This window comes from Anneissia japonica, unplaced genomic scaffold, assembly GCF_011630105.1.
Source record: "Anneissia japonica isolate Jap-2015-1 unplaced genomic scaffold, ASM1163010v1 scaffold3782_len1007564_cov172, whole genome shotgun sequence".
In the NCBI taxonomy this organism is placed as follows: domain Eukaryota; kingdom Metazoa; phylum Echinodermata; class Crinoidea; order Comatulida; family Comatulidae; genus Anneissia; species Anneissia japonica.
The window spans coordinates 726,400-736,925 of NW_022716546.1; the positions used below are offsets into that span (position 1 = coordinate 726,400).

General features: G+C 37.2%; 1 protein-coding gene across 1 annotated transcript in view; it reads left to right on the forward strand.

The window, feature by feature from the left end:
- The first annotated feature begins 252 nt into the window (after positions 1 to 252).
- LOC117109720 overlaps positions 253 to 10,526 on the forward strand; it is a 17,708-nt gene continuing 7,434 nt past the window's right edge. Inside the window, exons 1-15 of the mRNA XM_033252107.1 lie at positions 253 to 313; positions 1,281 to 1,520; positions 1,944 to 2,123; positions 2,915 to 3,054; positions 3,182 to 3,410; positions 4,244 to 4,417; positions 4,551 to 4,757; positions 5,621 to 5,776; positions 6,527 to 6,697; positions 7,139 to 7,312; positions 7,833 to 8,003; positions 8,488 to 8,735; positions 9,326 to 9,512; positions 9,621 to 9,755; positions 10,083 to 10,324. Coding sequence (XP_033107998.1) covers positions 253 to 313; positions 1,281 to 1,520; positions 1,944 to 2,123; positions 2,915 to 3,054; positions 3,182 to 3,410; positions 4,244 to 4,417; positions 4,551 to 4,757; positions 5,621 to 5,776; positions 6,527 to 6,697; positions 7,139 to 7,312; positions 7,833 to 8,003; positions 8,488 to 8,735; positions 9,326 to 9,512; positions 9,621 to 9,755; positions 10,083 to 10,324 — 2,715 coding nt within the window. The remainder of the gene's footprint in view (positions 314 to 1,280; positions 1,521 to 1,943; positions 2,124 to 2,914; positions 3,055 to 3,181; positions 3,411 to 4,243; positions 4,418 to 4,550; positions 4,758 to 5,620; positions 5,777 to 6,526; positions 6,698 to 7,138; positions 7,313 to 7,832; positions 8,004 to 8,487; positions 8,736 to 9,325; positions 9,513 to 9,620; positions 9,756 to 10,082; positions 10,325 to 10,526) is intronic.

Below are 10,526 nucleotides of genomic sequence, written 5' to 3' on the forward strand. Positions count from 1 at the left end.
TTCTATTTGTTACGCGTAAATCGCGGAGAACGCTATCTTGTGTTTATAAGATCTTTGGCACGCGTGCACGCGTACATCGGAATCGCTGCCATTTGTTCGAAAGTTTTTGGAATGCGTACTCATTCGTGTCGTTCTTCTCGCCTAGCTACCAGATTTTACTGTGTTTCTTTTTAAAAAAAAAGTTGCATGATCTTCCAACAAGTCCTCAAAATCCATGGCATCGAAGTATCACTTCTTAGGCCTACTTGAAAAATGACAAAGACTTTCTACTTGGTCTACCTTTTACTGGTTGTTATAAATACAGTACAGCGTGGTGAGTTAATTAACTTTAAAAGTATAAATTATATTAAATGCTTGCGGTACACCACGTAGGAGGAGATAGTTCTGATAATAACTGTAGGCCCCTATGTTGTTTTTGTTTAGAATTTAATTATTTATCATTTATTCATTTCTCCCAAGTGATATGATGCAATTTTAATGCAATTTGGAAAATATTAAGCCATGCAAAAACTCTATACTTTAAATTCATTAATATGAACTGCTTTTATGCCTTTTTGCTTGAAATTGTTGAGACCTCTATTTCAGCCAAATTTTACCATTTTAATTTTACAACTTTAACGTTTACCTTCATATTTTAACATTTTATACGTGATTTTTTAGTAGAAGATTGTCAATAAGTATATTTAAATTTGTAATCTGTGAACAGACAACCAGAAATTCAAACCAATTACTGTTAATAAGTAATACCTCTTTTAGGTAGATTTGGGCCTACCGCATTGCCTAACAGTAACATTAAAATATCGCGCTTTCAACCATAAATTAAATAATAAATAAAATAAAATAAAACAACAACAACAACAATAATAATAATAATAATAATAATAAAATAATAATAATAATAATAATAATAATAATAATAATGATAATAATAATGTGATAAATTATAAATTATATAATAATTCTGATTATTTGCATTTTCTAAGAAATTAGCGACGCATTTTTCTAGCAAACGACAACAGCCTGTTTTAGGCCTACATACATAATTGCTTTCAATTCTTCTAAATTTATTTTTTCTAACCTGAGCAGCATGTTGCATTAAATGGCATTCTTGTTATTTATTCAGGGTCACGGTCACACAGTAAAATATTGGGATAATAATACTATATTTTACTTTTTTTTGTTATTATTTAATTCATACTGAAATAAGTATTAATCAAAAGTTTAGCATGTCATTGCGAGTTATTCTCCTACCTTTACCTTCCTATCTTTCTTTACACTAGGACTGTCCATTAGAAAGTCAGTTCGTATTCCAGCCGAGTTCAGCAATGCATTGAAACTTCTTCGTCCTCCGGATAGGACGACGTTTATCAAACATTGTTTGCATCAGAGCGGGTACATATGCTCGCAACAAGAGGTCAGGCGCTATGTATGGGGCCTAGAAGATTCCCAACAATTTCAGTTCAGTAACTTCTGGAATTGGTATCGATGTACCAAGACGGGGAATCTGAATGATTGTCCAGGTAGGTATTACAAAAAAAATATTAGCAACAACAACGTACGATGTCCACTATTCGTTATGCCCAGGGTAGTACCACACTTTTGCAACGCCACGGCACATTAAAAGTTTGTCATAAATAGCGTACGCCTGGGTATGGATATCGGTCGGTCATTATCAGTTCTGGAATTTATTTTTGTGCAAAAGCTTTCATTGTAACATTTAAAAGTGTGGTAGGGGAATATTTACCCTCTTTCGCTACTGAAATCGATTTTAACTACAGTATTTAGCGTGCTTTATAGTATACGTCCTTCAAATATATATAATATAAAAAATCTTTCTCCTGTTGACACCAGACTTCAAAGTTTTTACAAAAAAATGTATATATCATGGTATAACACAAACGGATAAGAGCTAATAGAGAATAAATTTGTATTATATTATGCAGTAAATGGCGGATGGAGTGTTTGGAGTACGTGGGGAGAATGTGACGTCACATGTGGTCAAGATGGTCTGAAATCACGTTTCCGCACTTGTGACTCACCAGAACCGAAGAATGGTGGCAGAGATTGCGATGGTCAGACAATTAAAATAACTAAATGCGGCATGATTTTCGCCTGTCAAAACGGTAATCTTATAGAATATATTTTTTTTAAATGATTTATTGCACATGTCCTATAGTATAGGTCTATATTGATTTTTGTTATTCACAGCACTGATCCACTCATTCGCAAACAGTGGCGGATCTAGAGGGGGTGAATGGGGTGGCTAGCCCCCTTCGTTTACCGTGAAAAGAAAAATAATGGTCACGGTCTTTTGTGTGTGCTTCTCATGTACTCTGGTAAAACATGCACTTTATTTTTTAAGCTTCAGATGAAAGTCATTGATCGGTTCCTAGTCCACATATCAAGCGCCCTTACATTAGATGGATATGTGCACTATATAAAACTACACTATTATTATTCTTATTATTATCATCATCATCATCATCATCATCATCATCATCATCATCATCATCATCATCATCATCATCATCATCATCATCATCATCATCATTATCATTATTATTATTACTATTATTATTATTATTATTATTATTATTATTATTATTATTATTATTATTATTATTATTATTATTATTATTATTATTATTATTATTCCCCCCCATTGCTAAATCCTAGATCCGCCACTGGCAAGAGTGTGAAATCAGTTGCTTCCAATTGGATTTGACTTCCAAACAAAGTCTTGCCAAGTTGGTTAAGGCGTCTGTATAAATAGCAGAAACCCAGGTTCAAATACATGCAACTTGTCTTCGCACTCGCCAATTGATTTACTTAATTATTCAATCTTGTAAACATTGCTGGCTCAAAAGTCTATTTTTTAGAGTGATTTTACAGCAATAATCGTATTCCCTATTAGATTCAACGATCTTTACGAGGGTTCACGATAACTACTTGAAGCAGTTGCACAAGAGTAACCCGCAGCTCAAAAGGAAGTGTCTTCGATCGCACTGTAGTTATCAAGAAATTCAGGATATTATTGATCCAAAAGAAGAAGCAGTAAGTTTGAATAATAATAATAAAAATGTTTTTTTGTTTTGCTCGACAACGTGTCGCCAAAAATATAGGGTAATATTGTCTTTAATGATATAGAAACAACTAAATCGGGAACGATGTTTCTTCATAGAATAAATACTGGTCGTATATTAACTGTTACAAACACTCCGAAGGGTGTCCAGTGGATGGAGTGTGGTCAAGCTGGGGAGAATGGAGCCGGTGTTCGTCTAACTGTGGTCACGGTCATCACTATCATCTGCGTCACTGCAATGCTCCGAGACCACTAAATTCAGGAAACATGTGTGAGGGGAGTTTTCTTGAAAACGCACCGTGCTTTGAAAACAATTGTACAAACACAGGTAGACCTATATTATACCCTCTTCCATTTACATCATTATCATCGTCATCATTATCAGTGGCGGATCCAGGAATTTCAAATAGAGGGGGCCCTGAAGAGAGAATTTTACAGATGAAAGTTTCGTACCTCAGCCCCACCATGGTTGTGGCTGAGGTACGAAATTTTATGATTATGGCACCTCTAGATGGCAGGAAATGGCACTCTTAGACTCAAAATTTGAGTAGAATTTTCTTTTTTTCAAACTTATTTTTTAAAAATAATTTTAAAACATTTGGGGGTGGGACGGCTGAGCCCCCTTGAATCCGCCTATGATCATCATCACCATGATAGGGAGTAGTTTAATCATTCATATCTTTGAATTATTCAAGTGTGAACGCCTCGATAGACTTAGTTTTGTAGAAACTTCGTCAGTTACTGTTTGGAACACAAGTCGCCAGTTGACGTCTTTTCTTAAGACAAAATGATGTGTTAACCATACTTGTGTTCAGTCTTAGTGTTATCGTTTTCATTAATCTGGTGGTTGTTGTTTATTCTCAACAAAACCCCATTTTAGTAGATCTCCAGTAACGTTTTATGTATCAGTCGTTCATAGATTCACTCACAGTCAGCAGACTTGACTTGAAGTCTTGATGTGAATAATGATACACATACTGTGACTTATATGCGTACATCTGGAGGTTGATCACACTTTGCAGATACGAATAACTACAATGAGAGCCTGTAAATAATGATCATTATGTAGTGATCTGAGAGACCGTCTATGTACTCAAACATTATAAAATAAGCACAAATAGGTATTACTATAATCGTATTGTTGTTGTTTATTTACCAAAGTCGGATTGCATTTCTCACCTTGGTCACATTGGTCACATTGCTCTGTCAGTTGTGGTGAAGGCATACGACAGTCGATACGTCGTTGCATCGGTGAGGGTACTTGTCTCTTGGCAGACGGAACACCTCGAGAAAGGATCATCAAGGAATCACCATGTGAAACGCCGAGCTGTCTGCGTAAGTACCGGGTACCGGTAGCTTATTGGGGAAAAAATGATAATAGTGTCGCCTGTGTAAATAATTTGTTTACTTCACTGTTATAAATTTGAATACGGGTACATAACCTAGCATTTTTAAATTTCTGAATTAGGTTTAGGTGGCTGGAGCGAATGGAGTGAATGGAGCATGTGCACAGCTGTTTGTGGGCGAGGTGAGCGAGCGCATACGCGATCCTGCACCGATCCAATTCCAGTTGGTCCAGGTAGTGCATGTGAAGGAGATCAGCTGGAGAAGGAGCCTTGCAGTCACTCGGAACCATCATGCTTTACTAATGACACTCAGCCACTTATGGAGAGAGGTAGGTACCTTATTGAAGATTAATATATTGTGTTTGACGCAAGAAAGTCCACTAGTGAACTGGTTATTGCCACTGTGTGTGTTCTGAGTCACGGAGTTTAGTTACCATGAATCACTAATTGATTCTTATAGTTCGTGGTTCAATTCCATGGTAACTGTCCATTCAGTTGGCCGGTGGGCTGAAATGCAACTTAAGCCGAGCACTCACTGCTTCGTACGACAGTGTACGACCGTCGCACGACGAATCCAACTCCGCTCCCTGTGAGCGGTAGACGACGCGACGCCGTATGCTGATTTTCGGTGGCAGTATGAACGGATCGTCATTAATAACCATGCGTTGTGCGCGCGTTCTTCACAGAATCGCGTCGACCGACGAGCGTCGGGCGCTTTAGTGCCTGACTTTACAATACCAAGCTGTCTATCGGCGGAACGTGTGCCCACGTCCCGTTAAAGAACTCTTCGGTAGAGACCATGGTATTGTCTACTGGTGTAACCACAGTACCCATCGAACATTTGTGGGTTAACCGTTGGTATGTTTTACACGGAAAATATCCAAACTTAGTTCTATGGTGTGTTATTCTTTGATCATTATTCTTTGCCTTTATTGAATATTTATTAAAAGCGCGGGTTAGGATTTGGTCAGTTTTAATTTTGTCCTTCGACTAATAAAGTGCAATTAACCTGAAGACCTGTTTTGGCTTCAGAGACGACAAAAGGCCCATGCTTGTCCGAGTAAATGGAATATATTTCACCTGAACTCGGCTTGAAGTTATGATCAATATACATTTATTTAAAAAAAAATATATGACTGTAAGTCATACATTATCATATAAACGTATTGAACATAAGATTGATTTATTCCAGAATATAGTAACTGGGGGAGGTGGTCAGCTTGCAGTGCTACGTGCGCCGGTGGAACAAAGTTACGTCATCGAAGTTGTGTTGACGAGGACCAGGACATGCCGTGTGTTGGAGCCCTATACGATGTTGAAGAATGTAACGAGCATATTCCATGCCCTGGTAAAGTCTTGAATTAATTATGAAGAAACAATAAAACATTTCCCATTTAACTCAATTTAGGAGCAGGTACAATAATTTAACAGAAAATCAAACCCTTTAATATACATCGTATTACCCAAAATATTTCTTTATTTAAAATGATTTCCCAATATTAAAGTGATACGATATTCATTGATTACTGTAAGTACTAAAAGAGAGGTTTACCAATTTTATATAATTTGGGAACATCTCAGCTAAGCGACAGGCCATTGTAATGCATAGGATTATGATGATTCGACAAAGTCATGTCGCTAAAACTCGGATGGAGAGCGCTCTATCCGAGTTTTAGCCGCGACGCGCCAGCTACATCTTGGTTAAGAGCGTCTACGTACTGAACGCGCACGAGATCCGAAATTTAGAAAAAAGGATATAATGTACGATACCTAAATATGCTAAATCAGTTCTCATATTATATAATATTTGTAAACTTCTCCTTTAATGTATGATATGATGTAAATCATCAACCCTATGGTTTATATATACCTTTTAAATTATTCAACATTTTCGCCTGATAATAATTGTTTGATTGTTATTTATTCCATCAAGCTATCTAAATATTTGTTTTTTTTTCAAGTGTTTCGATTATGTCAATAAAGTTAGCTTAATCTTATATAAACTTAATAATCCTAATAATATACAACGTTATTCTCAACTCACCACCACCCTCCAAAATATATAATGCCTTTGGTATTTATTTTGGTTTGAATACAGTTGATGGTGATTGGTCAGAATGGACGGAATGGAGTTCATGCTCTGAAACATGTGACTCTGGTTTTGCTGAAAGACATCGTCTGTGCACCATTCCACGGCCTGCATTTGGTGGAGCAGTTTGTAGTGGCCCTGCAACGGAGCGTAAGGACTGCCAAAATGTCGGTTGTCCAGGTAGAATAACTTTTGAACTTATAATGCTCTGTTATTTCGTTATGAACACAAAGAACAATTCTGCTTTTACCGAATCTAAACTGTACAATGTTAGACTTGGCATGAATCTGAAATAGAGGGTCACTCTAAATCATATTACATATTTGAATATGTTATTATTTGGAGTGGCAGTCTCTTGGTATGACGTCATCATTATTCAGTTCTAAAGCTGGGCACTCACTACGTCGTACGACGGTCCAACCCGCGAGAGCTAGACGACGCGACGCCGTTTGCTGGTTGTCAGCAGCAGTCTGAACAGATCATCATTAAAAACGATCCGTTGCGCGCGTCGTAGCGTTGCATTCTCCATAAAATCACGGGAATGATGAGTACCCAGCTTAACTCACGTATTATCCCGATAATGCCACATTAATTTCTGAACATTACGTTTTTATTTTGCAGAACTGACTCCGTCATGGGGTGAGTGGGGTAACTGGTCACAATGTACTGTTTCATGTGATGGTGGTACAAACACTCGTAGCCGATCGTGTCTTGTGCAAGAGGAAATTGTGGCCACTGACAGATGTGGCGGAGAGTATCGACAGCTTGGTGCTTGTAGTCCTGAAGCTTGTCCAGGTAAGAAAACATAGTTACTTCTTCAATTGACTAAGCAGACGTTTGGAAAGGGGACCACTCGTGACCAATAGATCAATCAAATTGGAAACTCTGCCATTATGGTGAACGCGTTGATATGTTCTAAATGTTCACATCAATATAAAATAATTACGACTTACAAGCAGAGAAGAGAAAATGGCATGATAATGTTCATTTCTTACTTTTAAACACCTTATAATGTTCGTGAGCTTTAAACAACATTCCACTGGCCATGTGGAATATTTGGGTTTCTAGCCAGTTAATACAATTCGTATTCTTTTGAATAGACCAATACATTGTAAATTAATAAATTCTAGCATAAATCTATTGTCTAATGAGTTATCAACCTTTTTAATACAGTGTATCCTTTCATCTTACAAGTGACAAACTGTTTCGGTAACAAAGTTCCATCTACTGTGTCAATTACTTCAAACAAATCTATAAAATGTGATAAATAAATACTTAAAAATGCGTAAATGTGTATTTGTTTTTATTTTGAAAGTGAACGGAAATTGGGCAAATTGGAACGAATGGCGACCGTGCTCTGTGAAGTGCGGTGAAGGGATTACTTCCAGAGATCGCACCTGTACCAATCCTGCGCCGATTGGTAGCGGAAGCGTATGCGATGGCTATGGTACAGAATCCAGACATTGTTATTCGCAACCTTGTACAGGTAGGTAGGCTCCTTGGTAATTTAATTAGACTTTTTGTTTTAGTTCGTATAACGTTGAATGCTTATAATTTAATCACTATGTGTTATTTAATCATTGTGTGTTAATGTAGCATTGAACATCCTTGAATACGAATTATTTTTCCTTGGCACAACTACTAAAGTTTTTACAATAACAAATTAAGTAGGAAATGGCTAAAGAAATAAATACCAAATAACCTTTCGTTCGCTTGTTTAAGTCCAAAATTACAGTGGAAGATCCGTCTTCAACCAGACGTCTGCAGGTTACAATTGAAGGTACATTTTTAGGTGTAGGTTGACTGTGGTGTTGTCGCAGATTTTGAACTGATGTGCTGGATCGGTCGACCACAGCGTTGGTGTGGTTTAACAGGGTCGCCGCGTGTAGGATTCAACATGACCCCAACCTGAAAACCCAGTATTGAAAGTATGGTTTTTTGCATTGATACATATTTGTCTTTGCTTTTAGAACATGGGGATGTGATGAGGTTATTTGACGGAAATTCTTTTCTGATGTACCGGAAGTCAGGTAACCCAACTAAACAAGTTCTCATCTATCTACGTCTGCTGCCTGAATCTTCAGATGGTCTGATTCTAATGAAACGTTATGAACATCATGAGGAACCACTCATCTATGTCAGTTTGTTAAATAAATGCGTGTATTTGTATGCTAAATTTGGTTCTGCCGAGCTCAAAGTGGTTGGTTACCCAGTAACGGTGAGTCTATCCTCTATCAAATTGATCATTCAGAACGTGCAATTTTTAGTGTCAGGAAAACGATACAAAATAGCAAGATGATGTATATTTTACGTGGCTGTTTTGTGGGATCTCAGCAACAATATCCAAGGAGCAGAGCTTACCCGAACGGTAGATTGCGTTATTCATCAGCTACAAGTGACGATATGAAAGATATAAGCAGCTTCTAATAACATAACCGTACATGTAGCATGACAACCCGTGAAGGTGTTACACTCAATTAAGAAGGCCTAAGTTGGAAAGATATTTGATAATTTTTATTTATTTATTTTATTTTATTCAAAAAATACCTCCAAACAGGAGAAGCATACAAATAAAAACACGTTCGGAAACAGAATATTGACTTAAATTATAAAAAGACAAATAATTAAAACACAGCACAAGGTAAACTAAACTAAACTAAATAATGGTTCTACCATCACACAAGATATATTGAAAAACCCCAAAAATATTTTGTTAGCTTAAGTATTGTTCAATTTAGGAAGACACGATATCATTACTAGCATTTTCAATATGATATTATATTATATTCCTTACTTTCTCATGCACAGCTTTTTGAATGGAACACGATACAAGTTTCTATCACAGGAAACCTGGGACATGTTCGTGTAAATGACGAATACACGCATACGGGTAATTTTACCGACGAACTGTCCGAAAATCTTGACTACGACATCCCACTATACCTCGGTGGCTGTATGCCTCATCTCTACCCAGAGGATGAGAGTATGTTAACAGGTAAAACTATTCAATAGTAGTTTTTAACAAAATGTAGTTTAGCAAATTCGTGTACATTAAAAACCTCATCATAAAGGTTATTCTAATAATGTTGAGATACTATTACAGACTGGACTGGTTTTGTTGGGAAGATTGCCACCTTTAGAATGAACTATTATTCCATGAGTTTGATTGAAGATGTCGAAAACTGGCAGGGAGCAAATCGGCCATATACGAGCTTGAACAGCGGCATAGAAATGATGGGTAAGTACTAAGAGTGTCTTGATAACTTCAGCAATTATTCATGATTCCTCACTTATTTGGCGGTAATTAATAATTAGAAACACGCCATCATGGTCTTTACATTGTGTTCTCAGATTAGACACTGTACACGAATTAGAATATTTTGTTCTTCATATGGAACATTAAATCGGTTGTTCGCTGTAACTTATCAAACAAAATCTTTTGACTAAAATGAATTATGAAATATCCGTGACGTGATGCATTGTGCTATTAAAGGAATTGCTGTTATCGCTTTTTTTTTTTTTTCAAAACTTGACCTTCTTCCTAAACATAATAGTAATTTTACAGATATAATGGCAGCCGTCACTGCGTTCAACGGAGAACAGTTTTCTACTATTCAACTAAAGTCTAATGAAAATCTGCAAGACATACAAGCTGTGGTCAATCCTCAGGACTCCATTGGTCTCTTGCTGTTTGTGAGCGGCTCCATTTCCGGCTCGTTTTTGTCCCTGGAACTAGCCAAAGGAAAGCTTTTTCTCTCCGTGCGTTTGAGAAATAGGGTAATGGAGTTGGAACGAGATCTCGATGAGGTAGGAACTGCTTAGCCCGGCTCCCTTATGGCTTAAACCTCATGCACAATGCGTATATTGATCTTGAGCGCTTGTCCGATACCTTAAAGGCTAATCCACTGACCATCGGCAGGGGCGGATCCAGAGATGTCCAAAAGGGGGCAAGGGGGGAGGGCGAAAGTTGGGCTGATCGAGACAACCCTGTCATATTCATATGTTGTGT